Source organism: Coturnix japonica, chromosome 9 (genome assembly GCF_001577835.2).
Source record: "Coturnix japonica isolate 7356 chromosome 9, Coturnix japonica 2.1, whole genome shotgun sequence".
Lineage (NCBI taxonomy): Eukaryota > Metazoa > Chordata > Aves > Galliformes > Phasianidae > Coturnix > Coturnix japonica.
Window position 1 is genome coordinate 17,423,965 of NC_029524.1, and position 23,157 is coordinate 17,447,121.

The 23,157-nt window shown below is 47.4% G+C and overlaps 3 protein-coding genes across 3 annotated transcripts in view; all 3 read left to right on the forward strand.

The window, feature by feature from the left end:
* The window catches only part of TNIK (TRAF2 and NCK interacting kinase), a 133,456-nt gene extending 129,676 nt beyond the window's left edge, over positions 1 to 3,780 (forward strand). The window contains exons 31-34 of the mRNA XM_032446726.1: positions 129 to 278; positions 690 to 849; positions 1,013 to 1,152; positions 1,970 to 3,780. Coding sequence (XP_032302617.1) covers positions 129 to 278; positions 690 to 849; positions 1,013 to 1,152; positions 1,970 to 2,053 — 534 coding nt within the window. The 3' untranslated portion in view covers positions 2,054 to 3,780. The remainder of the gene's footprint in view (positions 1 to 128; positions 279 to 689; positions 850 to 1,012; positions 1,153 to 1,969) is intronic.
* A 1,329-nt stretch (positions 3,781 to 5,109) lies between these two features.
* On the forward strand, positions 5,110 to 13,612 carry SLC2A2 (solute carrier family 2 member 2). The gene is made up of 11 exons (XM_015872003.1): positions 5,110 to 5,212; positions 5,588 to 5,683; positions 5,785 to 6,062; positions 6,803 to 6,927; positions 7,668 to 7,783; positions 8,366 to 8,528; positions 8,664 to 8,851; positions 9,313 to 9,417; positions 10,935 to 11,036; positions 11,321 to 11,524; positions 11,680 to 13,612. Exons 1-11 carry the CDS (start codon positions 5,180 to 5,182, stop codon positions 11,869 to 11,871), a joined length of 1,602 nt encoding a protein of 533 aa, XP_015727489.1. The 5' UTR covers positions 5,110 to 5,179; the 3' UTR covers positions 11,872 to 13,612.
* A 2,903-nt stretch (positions 13,613 to 16,515) lies between these two features.
* EIF5A2 (eukaryotic translation initiation factor 5A2) lies at positions 16,516 to 23,102 on the forward strand. The gene is made up of 5 exons (XM_015872023.2): positions 16,516 to 16,616; positions 16,831 to 17,011; positions 17,977 to 18,081; positions 18,441 to 18,572; positions 19,006 to 23,102. The coding sequence occupies exons 2-5, from the start codon at positions 16,847 to 16,849 to the stop codon at positions 19,063 to 19,065; spliced, it is 462 nt and encodes a 153-aa protein (XP_015727509.1). The 5' UTR covers positions 16,516 to 16,616; positions 16,831 to 16,846; the 3' UTR covers positions 19,066 to 23,102.
* Positions 23,103 to 23,157: the final 55 nt, after the last annotated feature.

The window sequence follows — 23,157 nt, forward strand, 5'->3', positions numbered from 1 at the left end:
AGGAATGTAAATAATGACATGCTTAATAGGAAACACGTTCAAACAAATGTGATTTCAAAACCATGTTGGGCTGCTGCTATGGGGCTTGTTATTTTTTCCTGTGGTACTCACTAAAAGGGTTATAAAAGTCTTTTGCAGATCTCCAGCACAAACCACTGCTTGTCGATCTCACTGTAGAAGAGGGTCAGAGACTCAAGGTTATCTTTGGATCACACACTGGTTTCCATGTGATTGATGTAGATTCTGGGAACTCTTATGATATCTATATACCATCTCACGTGAGTACATGGGGGAGTGCATCTCAGAAAGGGGATTATTTCCTCCCTAGAGCTACCTGTAAAATTGGGTTTATTTGCCTCCTTTGACTTTGATTCATCAGCCAGTGGTTGCTGATGGGTGTCGCTGCCAGGTGTCAGCCATCAGCCTTTGGGTGTACGTGTTGTGATCTCTGTATAATTGCTGACCCTGCTCATCCTTGATGTGTAAGACAGCTTTGGCAGCAGTGTAAACATGACAGTTTATTCCCCTTCAAGCTTATCTCTAAAAGCCGATGCCTCTTTGTTGAATGGAATGTGGGTTTTGTTCTTAGTGTGGTTTCAGGTTTTGTTTTTCTTAGGCTTTGTTCCCTTCCTTTTACCACTTCTTCCATTCAATGTAATTCTGACTTGTAGGGTTTATTTTAACTGCAGATTCAGGGCAATATTACTCCTCATGCCATTGTCATCCTGCCTAAAACAGACGGGATGGAGATGCTTGTGTGCTATGAGGATGAAGGAGTTTATGTAAACACATATGGAAGGATCACCAAGGATGTGGTTCTACAGTGGGGAGAAATGCCAACTTCAGTGGGTAGGTCAACCCTTCCTCTTCGCCTTCATAAGGTAGAAATGCCATAAGGTGCAGAGTCAAGCATGCTGGTTATTTGGGATTTTGGGACTTTGGATTTCAACCCATCATGTAGTATTGAGCTCAGCACACATGCTAACACCTACCAAACATTTTGTTTTGACAGCCTACATTCATTCCAATCAAATAATGGGCTGGGGAGAGAAAGCTATTGAAATTCGGTCAGTGGAGACAGGACATTTGGATGGAGTATTTATGCACAAACGAGCTCAAAGATTAAAGTTTCTATGTGAAAGAAATGATAAGGTAAGTCCACTGCAAAATTTGTATACGTGCTTTAAGGTAGAACCGATCAGTTTTTAGACTTTAAGTCTAGTTTGTCCTGGGGTTAATGAGTAATTAAGCTCAAGGTCTTGTTTAATAAACAGTGCTCATAAATCCCATCCCAGTTAGTTTTCTTCAGTGGACGAAGATCTCAATAAATGGGTCAATAAATGCCTCTTCTACTTCAAACTGAGGTCCCCGTGGATTTAGCTTGAATTCCTCTCTAGTGCTACATCTGACCATTAACTGTTGAGTCCACCAAATAAGCTCTGCAGGAGTTAAGAAATGGTAGTGCTAAGGTTGTGTGATAACCCTAACTTGAGTGGAGGTGTAGAAACATTACGATGCATTTTCATCTTCATGATCGTGAAGTGTTTTCTCCATGGGCCCCCATGTTTTTCTATAGACAGCACTGATAAATGCTGTTCCGCGGCTACTACCACTGTGCTGAGCATTGACCCAAATGGTTAACGTTTAGCAAGGTATGAATCACTGAACTCAGTCGTATTAATGTTGCATAATAAATGATGCCGTGGCAGTGATGTGATAAATGTGGTATCTGTGGGCTATTCCAAACCTGATTTGCTGATAGCAATGGAGGTGTTGTTACGCACTCACTATGAAGTGGTTGGGATTTGAGCTTGTGTGGGCTCACAAGGCTGGATCCTTCCTGGGCTGGGTTGCTTCCACTTTGAACTGCTTCCCCAGGCTGAGCTCCATGCCACCATCAGCTCCATATCTTTGATTGTTCTAAAAACCATCAATACTCACTGAGGTTTTTTCCCCTGCCCCCAAACAGGTATTTTTCGCGTCGGTCAGATCCGGAGGAAGCAGCCAAGTGTTTTTCATGACCCTGAACAGAAACTCCATGATGAACTGGTAACAGAGGAGCCCTTGGCACTTACCTTCGTGGCATTATTTCTAATTTAAAGGACATTAAACACGTGGACTAACACTGTAGAGGCAGATGCGGAGGGTCCTGAGGATCACTGCTCCCCATGCTCCCCTGCCGCCCCGGGGAGGGCTCGGCACGCGCCCCGCACGCGGCTTGGGATAGGGAAACCACCTCCAGAGGTCTCCCGATTACGCTGTGTTATAGTGGGTTATGAGTTTCTTTCTTTCTTTCTTTTGGGTTTTTTCTTCCCAGTTTTTCTTTTTCTTTGCCCCCTACTTTGTAAGAACGGGGAAAGAAACCGTGTCAAAAAAGTCTGTTTTTAATTCTGTCTGCCTGCTAGCATCAAATATATAGTATGTTGTAAAGTTACCAATTAAATCTGGTGAGAGACAGCACAATAAATGTACCTTTTATCTTTGTGATGAAGGCCATAACCGTATAGCTGGGTAATTTTAGAACTCTTTTGCCTTCACCAACATTTACATGTTGCTTTTGGCAGCAACGGCTTAACAGATTTTTAAAGAAGAGAAAAATAATAGGTTTTTTTCCCCTCTTTTGGGAAATGGATTTTAAATGGCTAAACTACTAGCCTTAGACTAATAAAAATCAGCTACCATTTTTGTCAAGTCTGTCCATCCATATTTCTATATGGATCTTCACATGATGCTGTGTCGTGATAGGGACAGCGGTGCCGTTTGCTGCCGCTCCAGATACTGGCGGGGATGGAGGGGGCCGGGGGCACCCATGCCATGGAGGGGCAGCTGGCGTGGGGACGGGCACAGAGCGAGCCGCCCGCTGTGCTGCTGACCAGGCTTGTAAAGAGCTTAACAATATATATGTGTGTGGTTCCTTCGGCCAAGGGTCTGAATCTATACTTGTTTTCTGCCCCTCCCCGCCCCCCAACCCCGCGCTCCCTATGAATTACCCAACATACAGTGAAAGACGACATCTGTGCCGAAATGTGTGTGTGTTTAGTTCGGGTTGAATCGTGTCCTTATAAACTCTGCTCAGTTGATTTACGTTTCAGTGCGTATCTGGGGTTTTCTTTCTCAGTAGCTGCAAGCATGGCCGCTGTGGTATTGGGGTGTCGCATAACAAGGTCTGTGTTGCTGGTTTTAACCTACCTCGTTTCGTTTGGGTTTATTTTTTTTTTCGTTTTGTTTTGTTTTCTTTTTGTTTCGTTCCGTTGTTTTGCTGTTGATCACAGCACTGTTACCTCCAGCGACATATAGAGAGCTTAACTGGCAATCTTGGTGTACTCAGTAACGATGGCTTTATTAAAAAATGATTAAATCAACAGGACTTGGTCAAACTCGAATCTTTATCCAGGGCGCAAGCATTGCTCACCGCGGATGGGATGGGGTGGGATGGGATGCTCTGCCCACAGTGGTACCCACGTGGATGGGGCACAGCCCCTGGGGCAGCACCTCCCGCTGCCCCCACTGCCCCTGGTCCCCCGCAGCACAGCATGGTGACAGCCCTCAAACCCATCACCCATTGCCAACCACTCTGTCTATTTTCACTGGGGTTGCTACCTGAAATTGGAGCTTTTTATTAAATTATGATGCAGGTGAATGATCACTCCTTCGTTTCATTTTGTGCTCCCTTCGATGTGACTGGTTCAGAATATGCAGCTTTAAATGATGTTTTCTTTTTTTTCAGTTGTGGGGTGCTGGGGTGCATTGATGAAATAAAAGAGAATTGTTGTGTATGAACACGAGGCAGTTTGTGAATGTATTCTTTAAAAGCACAGCAGCACAAGCCGATCAGAAGGAACCAATAGCAGCACCTCAGTCCCTGCCCTCACCCCACATCATTACATAACCACTATCCATCATGCTACCCCCCACCTTCCCCTGCCCTAATCTGTGCCAGGCAGCCCAGCCCCATCCAGACCCCATGGAAAAACATCTGGAGTCACTGGGAGCCAAATACGTGTTCCAGTTGCCCTGGGTGCATCACAGCCAGCTGCCCTGCAAACACCACCCTGCCCTTTTTTGGGTATGTAAGAAGCCCTCCTTGCCACGCACACCCCATGGGCATCCTGAAGTCTTTTCCTCACCCCAAGCAGGGATGTTGGAGTGGGCTCAGCCAGAGGGGTGGGAGCAGAGGCTGGAGCTGCACGAATACAATGAACCCTTTACCTCAAGTTAAAGTTTTACCCTGAACCCAGCATGGCGATGAGCAGCGTTCGCCTCCCTGTTTTTCCCTCTATGGAAAGCACCCTCAGTACCCACATGAGGGCTCCTGATGGACAGCACCATGACTCACCGTAACCCATTGGAAGGATACAGCACCTGTAGGCATGTAGGGTTCCAGTCCATTCTTTGCAGGGTTTCAGCACAGAGCTGAGCAGGACCAGTTCAGACCAGATCCGCAGCACTGTGCAAAGTCCGATCCAGCATCAGCAATCACAGCAAGTGGGGCTGTGTGCTCAACCACCACGGGCTGCTTGGGGACAGTGGGGTAATGGTGGTGCTCGGAGTCACTTGGCTGTGCTGTGTCTCCGTGTGTGCATGCAGCATTCTCTGAGCCCTCTGAATGTACACACGTGGGTGTGTGCAGGCATTGCAGTGAGGGCTGCAGCTACATACATACAGATACCTGGATACGGCTGCATCTATACAAATTTGCTTCTCACAAATATATTTTAAAGCAGGTGCCAAGTGATACATGAATAAAACACTTACTCGTTTCTTAGCATCTTGGTTCCATGTGCTGGAAAGGTTTCTTCTTGCTAACATTCAGCAAGTTTCATGATGCAGTCAATAAACCCAATGCAGAAGCCATCACAGGTGCTGAACTTCTGAGAGTGGCTGCATTCCCTGCTCCCCAGCATGGCACAGTGCCATAGGACAACCCAAACTCAGCCACCCTCTGCACTGCCCACATCCCCTCTCTGCCCTCAGAGAGTCCCCATTCTTCTATTTGTGCCCCCCCCCCAAAAAAAATGCATGGGTTGGCTCTGAGCTGACAACTGCTGGAAGGACGGGTTTCTCATTAACTCCAGAGGTGATATAGTCCCATCTCCCCTGGCACGGCCACTTCTACTGCCCCTGCTGTCCCTTCTGCAGAGAGTAGGAGCAGCTCAGCACGGTGTGGGGAGCAGTGGGGATGGATGGGAAGAGCAAAATGCAGGCGGAGAAGGTAAGTGCTGGTGGTGGTGGGCACTGGGATTTGGAGGGAGAACAGCACCCAGGGTTGGTGGTTGCTGCATGCCAACACTGCAAACAGCAAAAACACCCCTTTTAATTCACCGCTCTGTGATTTCTGTGTACAGAGCCAGGACAGAGGGGCCAGAGGGTTGTTTTATAAGATCTTTTTCAACTCAGGATAATTTCAGCTGTGATGGAGTGAAAAAAAGTACTCTCATCAGCACTGCTGAAAGCCAGCAGCATGGTGTGTCCTCCCAGCTGCATTAAGGGGTGCTGTTGGGACACTGCGGGGGCATGGGTCCATCCCAGGGCTGCATCCTTCCCAGCTGGAGCTGAGGTTGTGCTCTGCTGCTCTGCTCCCTCACAGCACCTCACAGGAACGTTGGTCCTCTCTGTCTTCACCGCAGTGTTGGGCTTCTTCCAGTACGGCTACAGCCTGGGCGTCATCAACGCCCCACAGAAGGTACGTGCCCAGCAGGGTCCTGGGGAGGAAAATCCCTACTGCAGAGCCCAGGGGTGGCTGTAGCTCTGAGCTGATGGCGTTTTCCTCTTTGCCTGCTGCAGGTAATAGAAGCGCACTATGGGCGCATGCTGGGCGCTGTCCCCATGGTGAGGCACGCCACCAACACCTCCGGGGATGATGCTGCTATCATTGTCACCATCCCCAGCACAGAGGCATGGGGCAGCTCCCAGGGGACGCTCCCACCCTCAGCTGGCTTTGAGGACCCCCCCGTGTCCCCTCACATCCTCACCATGTACTGGTCCCTCTCCGTCTCCATGTTTGCTGTTGGAGGCATGATCTCCTCCTTCACCGTGGGCTGGATCGGCGACCGGCTGGGCAGGTGAGCAGCTGCCTCTGGCTCCAATTGAGCTAAAGGCATCACCCTGCCCAAACTGTCACTGCATGCATACTATAAGTCTGCTTTGTGCTGTAAAAAACTGAGGTTTTCAGCAGAATTTTGCTGTGCAGATCTCTGTGGGGTTGGAGGGCTGGGAGGGACCAGATTCATTTCCCCCGGTATTTACGGCTTTACGCAGAGCCCGGAGCTGGAATTCAGCCCCTGCCCTCCCCACTCCCATGTGCTCTCCAGGCATGTGAGTCCCCACACTACAACTCCTCTCCATGAATTTCAAATTCATAGAAGCATATAATCATTAAGGTCGGAGAAGACCTACAAGGATCTTCCAGTCCAAACATAGTACACTGTGTCAGTACAGTGTAAGTCTTTATGTCTGAATTTTCTCCAGAACATTGTTCTTTCTTGTAGAAATACCACTTGTGTCATTTTGCCTAATTCAACAAAGGAACCATCAGACCTCCAATACAGTGCTCCAAACATCCCAGAGGTCTGGCTTATTAAAATCCTACAGTACAGATTGGGTGTTTTATTTCAATATTCAGCCCTCAACCGAGAAGCCACTGAGCAAACCTTACAGACACTCCAATCCCATCCTCTCTGTGACAAAAAAAAAAAAAGAAAGAAAAAAGAAAAAAAAAAAGATAGGGCATTTCAGCATCATTTGCCATGTTCTAGAAGCCCCAGTTTCCCTGCACCCCTCTGATATTTCTGCTGCCCTGCAGAGTGAAAGCCATGCTGGTGGTCAACGTCCTCTCCATCGCTGGCAACCTCCTCATGGGGCTGGCCAAGCTGGGGCCATCTCACATCCTCATCATCGCTGGGCGGGCGATCACGGGGCTGTACTGCGGTGAGTGCCAGCAGGGCAGGCGCTGGGATGGAGAAGGTTTCTCAGTTTCTGCAGTATTCAACTTTTTTTAGCTCATAATGAGGTTTCTCCTCCATGCTTGTTCTTCTCAATCCGGGATCCTCCATAGGGCTATTTGTGTCAGCTCCATCATAAATTCAATTATGCTAGAAGGGAGCTGGACGCACCTCCTGGGCAGTGCCCCAGACTTCAGGCTCTGTCTTGGTGGTGACTGTCCCATTAGTGTGCTGTTAGCTGTGCTGTTTAACAGGTTCCCAAGACAACAGTACTATCTACACCCAGACTGCAGATAGTACAGCAGCACTGCGAGTAGTGAGGAAAAGATAGCAGGCAGATAATATGGAATTGCATTGGAATTAGCTTAGAAATACAACTTGTTATCGCTGTTACTGGTGCTCTCTGATGGGTCAAGGAAAGCCTTGTAGAAAGCTCTTTGCTCTGTGATAACTGCTCCCAGCAGAGCTCTGCTCTGTGCAGAGCTGTGCATGTGCATGTGCATGTGCAGCCACTGGGCTGGATGGGGTGTGGGGTGTGGGACAAGTAATGTGTGATATGAGATGTGGGATATGGGTTATGGGATGGAGGATGCAGGACGATGGATGCGGTATGTGAAATGACAGATGCTGGATGCTGGATGTGGGATTCAGGCTCCATCCTCCTTTCTATTTGGGGGAGAGGTCTCTGCTGCCCACAGAGGGGTGATGCTCATGTGCTCTGTGCAGGGCTCTCCTCTGGCCTCGTGCCCATGTATGTGAGTGAAGTCTCTCCCACTGCCCTCCGAGGAGCACTGGGGACACTGCACCAGCTGGCCATCGTCACAGGCATCCTCATCAGCCAGGTACGAAGGGAAAGCCACAGAACCAGAGGGAGCATGACAGATATCAGGGGATATATGGGGGAACCTGAGAGAAATATTTCACATTATATTCTAAAACTGAAGGAGAATTTGCCTTAATGGGGTTAAACTCCAGCCCTGTGTCAGAGGTGTGAAACATCCCAAGGTCTTCTGCTCACCCATGTGAGATTTTGGTAGACATGTGGTCAGAGCCAGACTGGGTGCTGAGCATGAGATACTCACTATCTAAATATGGCTCTGTCAGAGGGGTAGGGAGCACTGTGCACTGTGTTGGGTGTCCCTGCCATGTGACAGACTGGCACATCCATGTACTGCGACCAACACATCCAGAAAATGATGTAACCATGAGTTCATCTCATGTGACATAGCCCAAAGTTTGCATCTTCTTACTCTTTCCTGAAAAAAAAAATATATATATATAAATATATATGGGAAATAGGCAGCAAGGTCCTGCTTGTTGTGCTGGGGTTTCAAAAATGCTTTGCAAATAGAGCAAAGAAAAATGCTGCCCACGCATAATTTGAAAATCTCTCACTGCTTTCCAACATGCCTCCATAATTCCAGGTCCTGGGTCTGGACTTTCTCCTTGGCAATGACGAGCTGTGGCCGCTGCTGCTCGGGTTGTCTGGGGTGGCTGCTCTGCTGCAGTTCTTCCTGCTGCTGCTGTGCCCTGAGAGCCCCCGCTATCTCTACATCAAGCTGGGGAAGGTGGAGGAGGCCAAAAAAAGTAAGAGAAGTTCTGGGTTCACCTGCCTGTTCTTATACCACCCATAGTGTTACCTGTCAGTGTACCTCCGTTTTGGTCAGGCAGATTTCCCTCATTAATCTAATACAATAAGAAAATGTTGAACTTTCTCTTAAGGTTTGAAGAGGCTCAGAGGAAACTGTGACCCAATGAAAGAGATTGCTGAGATGGAGAAGGAAAAGCAAGAAGCTGCGAGTGAGAAGAGAGTGTCCATCGGGCAGCTGTTCAGCTCCTCCAAGTACCGGCAGGCAGTGATCGTGGCACTGATGGTTCAGATATCACAGCAGTTCTCAGGCATCAATGCGGTGAGACTCCCAAAACTGTTAAAGAAATCCACACTGTCCTCCTGTCCTTCACTTCCACAAGATAGGAAGTGCCTTATTCTTTGAGAGAAGGGAGACACTGGAGTCATTTCAATACAGTAATATCCAAAAAGCTCTTCAAACCTCTGCTCTCTCACAGCATTTGTTTCCAATGTGCAGTGCTGGGAATCCAATTTTGGAGCTTAAACATGGGGCCACGTGGAGGAGAACTTTCAAAAGTGAAAATGCAACAATTCAGGAGGGAAATTTAAATAGGATTTTTAACTCCCTTGGGTTCTTTTGAAAGGTCTGGCTTTAATCATTATAATAAATACTTAAAAAGTTGAAAGATTAATCACAATTAAATAACTTCAAGTGTCAGCCAAGCAGGAGAAATCCTTCAAGAGAACAGAACGTTACAGCAGCCCTGTTACCTAATCCTTCATCCTATTGCATTTTGATAGATCTTTTACTACTCTACAAACATTTTCGAGAGAGCCGGCGTTGGCCAACCAGTTTATGCAACCATTGGCGTTGGAGTGGTGAACACCGTCTTCACGGTTATCTCCGTAAGTAAATATTTCTGCCCTACATTCCCAAAATGAGAGAGATGAGGTTTGATGTTGAAACTTGACTTTATGCTGGAGCTGGGGCTGGGTGTCATGGCTTTACAGAGCTGCTCATGAATACCTCAGAGGAGAATCCTTCCCTGGGCACCCCCTCCTCTGGAAAATCCTTGCTGTCAGACTGCACTGCTCAGTGCCTTGTGAGTGACAGCTGCATCATCTTGTGCAGGGAAGCTCAGGTAGATCAGCACTGAGCCCCAGATAAAAGTTACCTTTGAGACTGTGATTCCATGGGTCCAATCTGCCCCAGGAGCAGACAGCTCACAAGCTCCTTATCTTCAGTCCTTCAGATTTTCCTCTGCATGCACACAGTGCCTGCATGATAGATATCCAAAGGCTACTCCATAAATGAACAGAGCACTTTTCCTCCTCAGATTTACGCATTGCTCTACAGCAATAAAAGGGTGGTTCCAGCTTCCCCAGCCATTCCATTCATGTCTCTCTCTTGGGAGCATTAATCCAATTCTAATCAGCAGATATATATTTTTTTAATTATGTTTTTTTTTAATGTGGTTATTACTATAATAAGAGCAGGAAACGCCAAGCATGACCACTTCCCTCATATCTTTGGAATGCATTAGGGAGTAAAGGACTTTTACCCACGAGGAAGTGGGACTAGATGCAATGCAGAAATACAGGTCTTAGTCCATCCTATGGAGGTAGAAGGCTTTGGGGTGAAATTTCTTTAGTGAAAGTCCGTTGCAGATCCCATGCAGAGGAGAAGCTCTGAGTGTTCATTGTGAAACGAGGCACAGAGGCTGTGCCACCGGAGGTCTGCCTCCAGCTCAGATGGTCTCCTTGCAGTCCCACATCTACCCTGGGGACATTTGCTCTCTTGGCCATCAACACTTAAAGAGTTACCCACACCTGTCAATGAATGACAGACCCTGACTGAAAGGCAAAATAACTGACAGACAGGCAGATCTTGGCAAGGATCTGCAGCTCCACGTGTCTGTAGGATGACCTGTCTCCAGAACAGAGACCATCTCCTGGAAGCATAAATCACTGGCCGTAATTACAGGAAGAGAAGATGTCTGCGGTTGAGTGAATGGCCACAAGTGTCCTTTAAAATGGAAGGGAAGAAACAGGCAGCCTCAGAGGCTGATGTAGGGTATTTTAAGGCAAGTCGTCGGGTTGCCACCTGGAGCTGCCTCTGTCTCCTTGGGTGAAGCAGTCGGTACAGATACATATGTCAAAAGCTGGGTGAGACGATCAGAGTCCAAGAAGTGCTGAAGGAGCAAACTGAGTGCTGTGGCTGTCAGCTAAGCAGAAGGAATCTGGGAGCCGCCAGGGCAAAACTTCTGACTCCTGCTGCCACGCAGGCAAGGTGCATTGACCACATGAGCTAGAAGAGCAGGAGTGAGTTGTGTTGATGGTAACGAGCTGTTTGCTGCTAACAGACCTGATTGGCCTCCTAAGAGCAGGGCTGCTAGGGACTGATCACGCATGCATTTCTGCAGGTCTTCCTGGTGGAGAAGGCGGGCAGGCGCTCACTGTTCCTGGCTGGTCTGATGGGCATGTTGATCAGTGCCGTGGCCATGACGGTTGGACTTGCACTCCTGGTAAGGCTTCATCTCCACTTTTTAATCTGTAATTTGCAAACAAGAATAGTGAAAGCTTTGCATGTTCATCTTCATCTCACATATGTCCTAGAAGGGACAAAATGGCAATATCTGGAGCTGTTTTTTGTCATGTAGCACCTGGAGACATTGCATTGTTTGTGTCCTGCATGCATAGCCCCTACTTGTCTGAATAAAGAGTGATTTCTGAAAAAGAAAATTAATTAATTAGTAATAATTAATGAGAATCACTTTGGAACCATAACGCCAAGTGCATCCTCTTGCAGAGCCAGTTCGCCTGGATGAGTTATGTCAGCATGATCGCCATCTTCCTCTTCGTTATATTCTTTGAAGTTGGGCCTGGGCCCATCCCCTGGTTCATTGTAGCTGAGCTCTTCAGCCAAGGCCCACGCCCCGCCGCCATTGCTGTTGCCGGCTTCTGCAACTGGGCCTGCAACTTCATTGTGGGGATGTGCTTCCAATACATCGCGGTAAGAAACCTCCCTAATGAGGTGGGTGAGGTCCCCAAGGCAGAATAGCGGGATGTGCACATGTCCCCCAGATCTCCATGGGTAGGCAGACAGGGGTGACGATACGCCATGCTGTGGTCTGATGGCTGTGCCCTGCTCTCATTGTCCCACTGCAGGATCTGTGCGGACCGTATGTGTTTGTTGTCTTCGCCGTCCTCCTCCTTGTCTTCTTCTTGTTTGCGTACCTCAAAGTACCCGAGACGAAGGGGAAGTCATTTGAGGAGATCGCAGCTGTATTCCGCCGCAAGAAGCTCCCAGCCAAATCCATGACAGAGCTCGAAGACCTGCGTGGCGGGGAGGAGGCGTAGGCATGGCCACACACACAGGAAGGAGGGATGCAGAAGGAAACCTTAGGCAAAAGTCTCATTTCACAAACACCTTGCAGGTGCCAGCCCAGGAGGACACATCAACTGCGGGACTTCTGAGCACTGCCTGCACCATCCAGCCACAGGTGTCATTTTGCTCTGAAACTGTTGGTACAGCTGAGCTGCAGGAAGAGCCAAGGAAAGAATGGGAGGAATACCCAGTACATGTGTGCCTCAGTGTCCCACTGCAGTGTGGCAGCATGATCTTACTAGCTGGTAAAGCATTATATGAAACAGGGTCATCGCTTAGCTGGAACAAAGGAAGGGGTTGGGTGATGCTGAAGCTTCATGCCTTCACCTTTTCTTCTCATGCTTGCTGCCTCCTCCTGCTGAGTGATCTGAAGCCTTGAGAAAACACCTGGTAGCGCAGCTGTGCTAGCAAAATACTGCACAGATCACAGATCCACAAAATGGTACGGGTTGGAAAGGACATAACATCCATCCAGTCCCATAGGCAGGATAGCTCCCATTAGACCAGGTTCAAAGCCCCATCCAACCCGGCCTTGAATGCCTCCAGAGATGAAGCACCCACAGCTTCTCAGGGCAGCCTGTGCCAGAGCCTCATTACCAGGTGGAGTCTCACAAGAGCAGAGGGTACACTCACCTCCCTTGACCTGCTGGCCACACTTCTTTTGATGCAGCGCAGGGTACAGCTGACTTTCTGAGCTATAAGTGCACATTGCCAGCTCATAGTCACCCTTTTTTCATCCACCCAAGCGTTTTCCCTCAGGGCTGCTCCCCACTCAGTCATTACCCAGCCTGTATTCATGCTTGGGGTTGCCCTGAGCCATGTACAGGATCTTGCATTTGGTCTTGTTGAACTTCATGAGGTTTGTATGTGCTCCACCTCTCAGGCCTGTCCAGCATTTTTCGGTGTTTTTCAGAGAAATTAAGAAACTCTGTCCCGGTTGATACGTGTGATTGCAGACTATTTCTCTCCTCTTTCCTTGTCGGAAGCTATTCCTCTCTGTTTTATCTCTCCCATGGTGTGACCATTGCCAGGTCACCTCCCCTCGCTGCCCTCTGTCTTTTTGTACAGTGCTTAGATCAGCTGTAACAATTAATGATTTTTTTTACTCGAGCTTTTGAGATTTGTATGTTCCTTGCTGTGAAACAAGGCTTTCTAGCAAGCTCCTCAGGATAGATACCCACTATTTATTTCAGAAGAAACACCAGTGCTGCTCACAGTGAGCTCACATTGACGACAAGCACTGCAGTGGTTGTGATGGGAGGTTCACCAGGATCAGCATTGGCCCCATGTGTTCAGTGGAGGATATTTCACCATATTCTGGAATGCCTGCAATAACAGCAATGTTATCTGTCTGTTACATAAAGGTGACCGTGAATAACATCTGCAGCGTGTGCTGGCCTGTGCTGTTGTCTGTCCCCTCCGTGCATCTCAGACACACGTCCATCTCCAGACAGGAGACATTTCTTTTTCCAGCAGGGCCCATTAGCTCTGCAGGTGGCATTTGCTGCGCGGCTGCAGAACATCCCTGCTGGCACGCAGAGCTGAGCTTTGCACAGTTACCTGAGGAGTGCATCAGTCAGTGGCACTTTCAGGAGGGACTGCATTCAATATTAATAACGCAGCATCGAGGTGTCATTTGTTTAGCAACACACTGAGCCAGGCAGCCTTTGTTTTCCTCTGTGCCACCAAATAAATGACAACTAAAAGCCTGAATTGCTTGTACAATCGGTTGTAACTTAGCATATAAGTCAGTTTAACAAAGCCCACACTGCTGTAGGTGTATTCCTCAACTTCATTGTGGGTTCAGAGCCACTTGGGTAATATGACTGTAACAGTGGTTACTCCTGAGTGCTTTCCCACAGCCTGTTGCCAGCACACTGGGACTCCTGAGAATTAACAGGTTGCTCCCCTTGCTTGCTCAGTGCTGAGCTGAGCCTTTGTGCTTTCTACTACTACTCTTTTAACTGTATCACCCCTTATAGATGATACTTTGCTCATCCTGGGATGTTTCCAATCAATTCTGCTGCAGGGAGAGGATGGCAGAGCTGGGAGCTGCACAGTGCTTCAGCAATCCCTGTCCTCACTGTGCTGCTGGGCTGAGCTATCACAGTGTACTTTTACCGAGCACTGGGATGCAGCAAAGGGTCACAAGGGTTGGTCAGATCTGCAGATATGTTTACGTCTGCCTTGTCCCATCAGCCTGGCAATTAGCACCTTATCTGCCCTTGTCACACGCGAGTTCCAGCTGAAACTTGTTCTTATGACACAGCTCGTTCAATTATTATTTTTATCTCCACGTTACAGTTTTGTGAAGTCGCTAATCATTAAGATTTAAAAGACCGAGTCATACTTATTAGCTAAATGGTCTTTGCACTTTAGTTAACATGTAAAATATGTTCCCATACCGCGGTTAGCTAATAACGCAATATAATTAATAGCCCCTGAGAAAGCATCTTGTCAGCAAGAGCTTCAACAGTGTTTTCCTAATGTGCTGAGGTGACAGCCATTAGGACTTCTCTGTCGTGTCAGATAAATGGGGAACAATATCTAGTTTCCCACACTCCAGGCCTAATTTCAAAATTAGTTTGACTTTCCTAATCCAATAAACTCGGGACATTTGGCTCCATTAACACTTTCCACGCTCATTTATCACCGATTCTTCTGCCTGGCTTCAACTTGTTTTTCATCACGGGGAAGAGGTGCCCTCCCTCTCCCGGCTCAAACAGCTGATGGGGATGAAGATGAAGCACTGCGCGTGCAGGGACCGATGCTGCAGGGTCTGATGGTGCTCTGGGTCCATATCTCCCACCGAAACCTACAGGGGATGGACAATTGCAAGGCAGGGCAGCAGATGGGGGGCAGAAGCAGGGCTCTCCGTGCAGCACACGTCCTGCTATTGGCGTGGCGTCAGCCTGGGAGGAGCAAACAGCGAAATTGCAATGCATATCCCCTCCTTCTGGTGCAAGTTGCAGCTGGTTCCAGCTGGCTCAGCGTCCCTGGCAGCGTTGCACTGCTTGCCTCATAGCTGCAGTGTGTGCCCGGGGTAATGCTGACAGCACATACCTTGCCCAGTCACATCTGCACAACCAGGCACAGCACACGAGTCGAGAGCGACCAGGAAGCAGGAAGAGGCAGCGTGACGGGAGCTGGGAGCATCCCAGGACACACAGCCCATAGTCAGTGTATGGACATCCCAGAATCTCATCCTCAAGACCACTGCAAACACGGGATGAGCCCCTGGTGCTTGCACTCATTCTTGGGAGAAGCAGGGGGTGTTTGGCAGCGCTCAAGCAGTGCCTGGGGCAGTGTGATGCCTATAGCTGTCACAGCAAAGGCTCTTTTGTCTGGTTCAGGCTGCACAGAGACTGAATGCAGGAACACAGAGGGTCTGCTGAGCCCAGCATTGTCCTGTGCTGTGTTGAGTTTGCCGGTAACAAGGCTGTGTGTTTGCCCCAGGGCTGGCTGCGATATACATGGCTGAGGCTGGGCTTTAATGCAGTGCTTCAGGGCACCAGGCACTTCTTCATGATATGAATGAGTTGTGCCCGTTCTTTGCTATTTGTGACCTTCCAAAGCTCATTTCTGCCCACTGCTCATTTCTGCTGTGACTGATATGAACACTTAGAGAGATGAAGATCAATAACGCACTGAGCATACTCAGAAGAAGAGACACAGTCCAGGTGTGTGCAGTGCTCTGAGCACACGTACCAAAACAAATACATGTAAAGTGAGACCCCGATGGTTACAAACACGCCTTGAAACCAAACTGCTGGTGCTGTATGTATGTATATATGTATGTGTGTGTGTGTATGTGTGTTTGTATGTATATAGGTAGGTAGGTAGGTGTGTGTCTGTGTGTATGTATGTAAGTGTGCGTGTATGTATGTGTGTATGTATGTATGTATGTAAGTGTGTATGCATGTATGTATGTGTGTATGTCTGTATGTGTGTGTATGTATGTGTGTGCGTGTATGTATGTATGTATGTGTGTATGCATGTATGTATGTGTGTATGTATGTGTGTATGTATGTATGTGTGTGTATGTATGTATGTGTGTGTGTGTGTATGTATGTATATGTATGTATGTGTGTATGTATGTATGTGTGTGTGTATGTATGTATGTGTGTGTATGTATGTATGTATGTGTGTATGTATGTATGTATGTATGTATATGTGTATGTATGTATGCATGTATGTATATGTGTATGTATGTATGTGTGTATGTATGTGTGTATGTATGTATGTGTGTGTGTATGTATGTATGTGTGTATGTATGTATGTACGTATGTGTGTATGTATGTATGTGTGTGTATGTATGTATGTGTGTATGTATGTATGTATGTATGTATGTGTGTATGTATATATATATGCATGTGTGCTCCGTGTTCGCAGCGCCCCCTTCAGTCCTGTCGGTGCGATACACCCATGTCTCCCCCCTGCGTCCTCGCTCCTCTCCCGTCTCCATTTGTCCCACTCCGCACTCCGTACCTCCCCGCACGTGTCGGTCTCAGTGCCGCGGGGCGGTGCGGTGCGCTGTGTGCCGGCCCAATGGTCGCTCATGAACGGAGCGGAAGTTGTTGGGCGTGTTTCGGGGCGTGGTGCTCTCTCTGCCCGCCGCCCGCCGCCCCTTCCCGCCGCGCTCCGCAGTGGTCGGGCGCGTGTGCGCGGCGCCGTGTGCCCCCGCCCGCCCTCCCGGCCGCCCCGCCGCGCTCCGCAGGTAAGAGCGGCCGAACCAACGCTCCCCTTTCCCTTACCCGGCTCCCGGCCGCTCCGTGCCCGGCTCTAACGGCTCTAAGGGCCGGTTGGGCCGCGGCGCTGAGGGCCCCGAGGGCGGGCACGTGGCGGGCGGTGCGCGGCGCTCCGGTATCGGGGTGGTGGGGGGTGGGAGCCGGGAGGGGGGACACGCGCTCGGACCGACTCGGTGCGTTCAGCCCCGCAGCCGCCGCCATGGCCGACGAGTTGGACTTCACGACGGGCGACGCCGGCGCCTCGTCCACGTACCCCATGCAGTGCTCGGCGCTGCGCAAGAACGGCTTCGTGGTACTGAAGGGCCGCCCATGTAAGATCGTCGAGATGTCCACCTCCAAGACGGGAAAGCACGGCCACGCCAAGGTGAGCGGCGGCACCGCGTGTACTGCGACACCAGCGGGGCCGGGGGGTTGGGCCGGGCAGGGCCGGGGGCTTCTCATTGCATCGGATGGTCGGCGGGATCGCGGGGCGGCGGTGATAAAACGATGAGCGATGGGCTGGGTAAGTTCTGGAAGGGGCTGATGAAATCCCCAGGGCGTGGTTGCACCGCGCTGGCCGCCCCAGCCACGCTCCCCGGGCCGCGACTGGTGCTGCCCCAGCAGTTGGCTCCGCAGCTGTCCGGGCTGGGCTCCACTAAGCTCGTATGGTGAGGCGGATCTACAAACACGGGCTCGTTTGCTATCTTAAGTTTCCACAGCCTCATGTGATACGCGGGAAGTATTTAGCGTTTGGTCAAGCTGGAGGCTGCCAAGACTCTGCTGGGTGGTTTTTTTTTCTGTCCTTCTCATTGCACTTCATGGCAAATCCCTTTTTTCCCCCCCCCCCCAGTCTTACATAGTACTGCTAAATACTGAACCGGTTGTGAGAGTGAAGAGAGCTGAGTAGGGTGGGCTGTAAATTGCTAATCCATGTGCTCTGAGCAGCTGCTGCAAGCATTGGGAGGTGGGAGCTGCTCTCATCTCAGCACGTGGTCGTTTCTGTTCTCCTTGACCATCCTGTTGTTTCACACAACAGCTGGAACGTGAAATAAATGTTCTTTTAACAGTCACAAAACAGAAGTTGAGAGCATTGAGCTTTACCTTGTGTTGTAAAATGATTAGAGGTGAGGACTGTGGCCTTCACTCGTTTCCTTTAGTGGATGATCTGAAATATGGAAGGACACCTGAGGGGCCTCTCACACAGCATGCAAAGGATTTGAGGACAATCTCATCTCACATGTTAGCTTTTAAAAGACAAGAAGCCCCATATGGGACCAGCAGCGCTGATTTCAGTGCTGTTTGGCTCCTGTAGGATGAACAGGAACTGATCTTCTTTCTTTTTCTTTGTAGGTCCACCTGGTTGGTATCGATATCTTCAATGGGAAAAAATACGAAGATATTTGCCCATCAACTCATAACATGGATGTCCCAAATATAAAGAGGAATGATTACCAGGTGAGTTAATGTTATCCTCCCACATTTCCATAAATCTACAACTCCTAACACTTCAAGTAAAGTGTTTTTCACCACAAGACTGCTTGTCAGTTAATACAGTACTGCTGCCTTCAGAGTTTGGCAAACTTGTCTGTCCAGATGTGGCACTGCTGAACCAGGAGCATTTACTCAACAGTTCAAGTTGTCAAGAATTGTCTGGATAGAAATCTCCTGCTTACTGTGCCATCAACCTCACAGGGCAAATTAGGTTCTTAACTATTAGAAACACGGTACTAAAGAATTAGTGTAACAGCTGTCTGTGCCTTCTGCTCATCTTGCTGCTCGTGTTAAACATCCTAATAATGACCTTCTCTTTGCAGCTGATAGGGATTCAGGATGGGTATCTCTCCCTGCTGACAGAAAGTGGTGAAGTTCGTGAGGATCTAAAGCTGCCAGAAGGTGACCTGGGAAAAGAAATCGAAGGAAAATTCAATGCCAATGAAGATGTGCAGGTAAGAATAGAGTTAGGCAGGCAAGAAGAGAGATGTTTAATTGGCCTTGCCTGACATAAGAATACGTGTTCTCCATTATGTAGTTATTTGTTATATGAAGAAAGAGTTAAAAACCTGGGAATTGGTTCCTTGGCAATTAGGACATCTGTGTAGGGGCACACAGTGTGGCACTGAAGCCCAGCTCTGCTGACAGTGATCTGAGTCTCAGATATCAAGATAGATCCTAGCAGTGCTGTTTGCTTGGTGTAGATTGGAGCTTCCACTCTTTCTTGTGTGGAGCCTTGCGATGTAATCTGTGCTGTATAAACACCTTAAAGCTGAAAACAAATCTTGAGATGCCACAATCTTGCACCGTCGGGTGTGATCGCCTGTATCTTCTAGGAGCAATTCTGCTGTGGAGGGTTGGAATTAACCTGTGTGTCTTTTCTTTCAGATATCCGTCATAAGTGCAATGAATGAAGAATGTGCTGTAGCCATAAAGCCTTGCAAATAAAGAGGATCGCCAGGCACGGGCAACTGCTCAGGTCTGGATAAACCACAGATCTTTAAATTTGGTTCTGATTGTCACCAAAGCTCTGGCCTTCACAAGCAACCTCATTTCTTTTTTGAATTGTTACAAAGCAGTGCTGGATTCTGGATTAGTGTTGCAGGCTAACTGGCAGTTTTCAAAATCACTGAGATTTTAATTCCTTAATTGTAACTATTTTAACATTCCTGTGGGTTTCAGCTCTGGATCTAAGAAACCGTTCAGGTGTTACTAGTGGATATATTTTTTATTTGCTTGAGCAAAACAGTGTTTGTCTGTATGAACAGACAAAATACAGTATTCAGGGGCTTTTAGATAAGCTAGTAGGTATCTAGGATTATAAAGTGACCTAGAGCACAAATAGTATTTTTCTTGACATGTTTAGATAGAACTGACAATAAAAGTAGCTTTCTTTGTTTTGTTGATTATATTTTTTTTAAAGCTTAACAATTTTGTGGATTGGACTCTTGCAGAACTGTAGGTACCAATCACAAATTTTAGACCAAGAAACTCAAGTGATCAGAAATGCCAGCTGGCTTCACCGAGCCCCAGTGGCCACGTGCAACTTAACTGTATTACCTCTGTATTCTTTTTTTTTGCCAACTCGTTGGCTTATTGTAACGTTAAAATGGTGTCAAAGCCTACCTGTGGTTTAGGCAGGCAGTTGAGTTTTGAGTAGATGAGACATAGATAGGTCAAGGTGAGAACGGATGCTAAAGCTATAGACTTTCACTCGAGGCCTTTGTCAGACTTAAAGAAAAACAAAAAAACAAAACCACAGTTCAATTGCTTTTCTTTGTTCTATTTATCTTCAAACTCTAAAAGGGTGACGAACACAGCGGGAATCTGTTGCAGTGCTTCCAGCTTTAGGTTTCAATCTTCAGGTTCAGACCATATTTTTGTAGCACAAGGACCACGTGGTTTTTCAAGAAGTGGGACAAATTGTAGCATTGAGCCTAAACTAAATGCATGTGTGGGGTTGGGGTTCTTTTTGTTTTTAGTAGAAATATTGTATTTTCAAAATACAGACTTGACAAACAATACTGAACAACCATGGCTTAACCATAAGAATAACTAGGTAGCTGAAAAAGTTAGTTCCTGTCCACAGGAGTTTGGAGTCATTGAAACACACGTGCATGCCTCTGACTATTTAGTAGCTTAATAGGCAAACAAAGCTTTACAGAACAAGTCATGGAAGGATAACTAGCTTACTCTTGTTTATAGCACTCAACTTGAATTTAGATACTTAATGACTCTTCATAGGTGGGAAACTTCTTAGCCCATGGTTCAGTCTCTCTTCACAGTGGGTAAACCATTTCATGGACTCGCCTTAAGCTTCAGCAGCTGTCAGCTGATGTAGGACAACTTGTGAACACCTCGTATGCTGCATTAGGCCATCTGTACAATTCAAACTGTTGGCAATGAGAGTCAGACTTCACGCTGCTGCTTACTGCTTAAGTGTTTCCAGCTTGTACTCTCTAATCCCCAAAGGGCTCGTGGCAACTATCCTGAACTGCCCTTGTACATACTGTGGTAGGGCTTAGCAAATCTTGGAAGTCTAACATAGTGGGCAAAAGCATGTATTCTTTATAGACTTCTCATGATGGGGAGCAGTACGATGAAGGTAAAGACAGCAATAAATATACTCTGGTAATAAAGCACAGTTACCTGGGACACCTGGCAGAAGTAGGATACTGCTGCATGCTCTTACCTAGTACAGTGCACGTTGTGAGTGAGCTCTCTGAATAGCTCCTTGACTGAAATGACAGAGCTTTTCTAAAAGCTGTAGATCCAAATGCTTCAGAAAGGTTTTTTAAGGGCATGCTAGCAGTAGAAGCAGCTCTGCACTATGTCCTTTCCTGCCTTCCCATACCGATACTTGAGGGACAGGCTTTGGTGGGGTTAGAGGTGACTGAAACCATCCATCATAGTCTTAACAGCAAACTGATCTGTGTGATCGGCAGCCCAATGGTTATGAATGCTTTCTAAAATGCTTGAAATCTACAGGACTTTGATGTTCTGGTAGGGTTTCAGTCTGCTTTCTGGTGCCTGTCAGTCCCTCCAAACCCTTGTTGGAAGACAGTTGTTCAATGCCACTGGCCCACAGTCCAAGTATTTACTTAGACTGTCTATGTATTTACTTAGACTTTAAGTTCTCCAGGACAGGAGCTGTTTTCCATCCTGTTTCTACAAGTGGGGTCCTGGCCTGACAAGTTTTCAGGTACTAAGGCAATCTAAAGATCAATATTTTATGACTTCCAGCTTGCTGGAAGAACCCTCCTTGGGGCTTAAGGACGTCCTATTGCAACCTTCAGTTCTGCAAGACCTAAATGATTCAGTACTTCAATATAGGTTTGTTCTTATATACTTAGTTGTCTTTTGTGAAGCGCTTCAAACACAATGGAAGTGCGTAGCATTGCCTCGTCGTGCATGAAGTTTCCCATAGATAATAATACATAAGCATGAGTCTTAAGCATAATCTCCAAGTTTTAGTAGGGTTGAAAGTTGCTTCTAAATTAGAACAAGTCTTTGAGACACTTTTTCCAATGTAAGATGTTTCAGTCTGCTGTCAGAATTATTTGCAACAACATTGTGATCAGTAGTCCATATAGATGCATATTTTTTAAGATCTCTAAGCAAATGCTTAGGAGAATTCCTATTTCGTAGCTTTACTTTAAAACAAACGTCATCCAACTACTTGTTTTTTAGCCTTGTCTTTAACACTCTCAAACCAAGTGTATTAAAATAGAAAAATAAGCTCATGGTAGCTCACGCAATTGCTTAAAATAAAGGCTGTGATGACTAGGAGGTGAAGACAAGTATTTCCACTCCAAACAATGCATTTTTTTATGGCTCCAACTCATTGAGCTTCTCATACTGCTTTACAGAATTGGAAAGACTGCGGTATTTCCTGCCTCAAATGTTGGCACGTAATACTTCAAGATTTCAACAGATCCTTCAACTTGTTGCTTCTAATGGTGGTTTTTCAACCGGGCTCCTCCTGGTTGAGCCATGTTCTCAGGGCTGTTTTTTTTAAGAAGTTAGCTGAGTTTCATTGTTTTAATGTAACCGCTTTCAAGCCTCTCACAGGTTTTTCTAACCCACGATGTACCCAGAAACGGTGCACGGTCTTTAGCTTCACAATACAGGTCAATTTTACAGTATAATCTGTAAAGGAGTCAAAACTTGTTGACAGTTGAAACTCTTCAGGTTACTGCAGGTCAGTCTTTAGAATTCAGAATTCAATCAATCCCACTATTTTTTTTCCTTTTTTTTTTTTTTTTTTTTTTTTGCTTGAGTGATTAGGATGTAGTTTGTTACTATAGAATTCAATGTCAGGATCAGACGACCTGAAGGCTTTGTTGCATATCTCACACACAGGTTATTAAAGGCACAGGTGAGCTCCTGTGCTTGGGGGAATAACTGATGTGAGCCAAGAGCTGATGTGTTGGTCTGAACGTTGGCTCTGTGTCACTGAAACCCCCATTCCCTATTTGTAAGCAGGCTGTGCCCAGAGGCAGCTGCAAGCCCGGGAGGTGTCTGTATGCTTGAGAAAGTGCGTTGTTGTTTGACACCACACCCACAAAGGAGCTGAAAACGGCCATTATGTGTTTATCTATCTCCAGAAATAATAATAATAAAGATGGCAGTGCTGGGGGAAGGGGAGCGCGGTGATGCTTATTGGGGCAATGGGGCCGAGGTGGTGTTATAGGCCCTGTGGTGTTATAGGCCTGTAACCTGTGTTATGGGCCCTGTGTTTAAGCTGTGTTATGGGCCCTGTGGTGTTAGAGGCCTTTAACCTGTGTTATGTTATGGGCCCTGTGTGCTGGGTTGGGGCCTAGCGTAGCTTTGCTTTGTGTCTGTGGGCCAACCCCGCGCTTTCTGAACGAGGAAACACTTTTAACGCTAGAGCAGCTCGGCCTAGAATTGTACGAGGAAGAAAAAAAAAGAAATGCTTTCGTACCTAATGACAATTAATTAGAGTAAATAAAGAGGTGACTCGCTCCGCTGCCGCCTGTGACTCGTCCTTGGGGGAGGGCGGGAGGGACAAGGCCTGAC

What these genes read in the sequence shown, in the direction of transcription:
- SLC2A2 (XM_015872003.1), top strand. Translation starts at nt 5,180, where the DNA reads ATGGATGGGAAGAGCAAAATGCAGGCGGAGAAG. An exon ending in GATCACGGGGCTGTACTGCG is followed by an intron (nt 6,928 to 7,667) that starts GTGAGTGCCAGC and finishes TGCTCTGTGCAG; the next exon opens with GGCTCTCCTCTGGCCTCGTG. An exon ending in GGTGGAGGAGGCCAAAAAAA is followed by an intron (nt 8,529 to 8,663) that starts GTAAGAGAAGTT and finishes CTTTCTCTTAAG; the next exon opens with GTTTGAAGAGGCTCAGAGGA.
- EIF5A2 (XM_015872023.2), top strand. Translation starts at nt 16,847, where the DNA reads ATGGCCGACGAGTTGGACTTCACGACGGGCGACGCCGGCGCCTCGTCC. An exon ending in GAAAGCACGGCCACGCCAAG is followed by an intron (nt 17,012 to 17,976) that starts GTGAGCGGCGGC and finishes TTTTCTTTGTAG; the next exon opens with GTCCACCTGGTTGGTATCGA. An exon ending in ATGCCAATGAAGATGTGCAG is followed by an intron (nt 18,573 to 19,005) that starts GTAAGAATAGAG and finishes CTTTTCTTTCAG; the next exon opens with ATATCCGTCATAAGTGCAAT.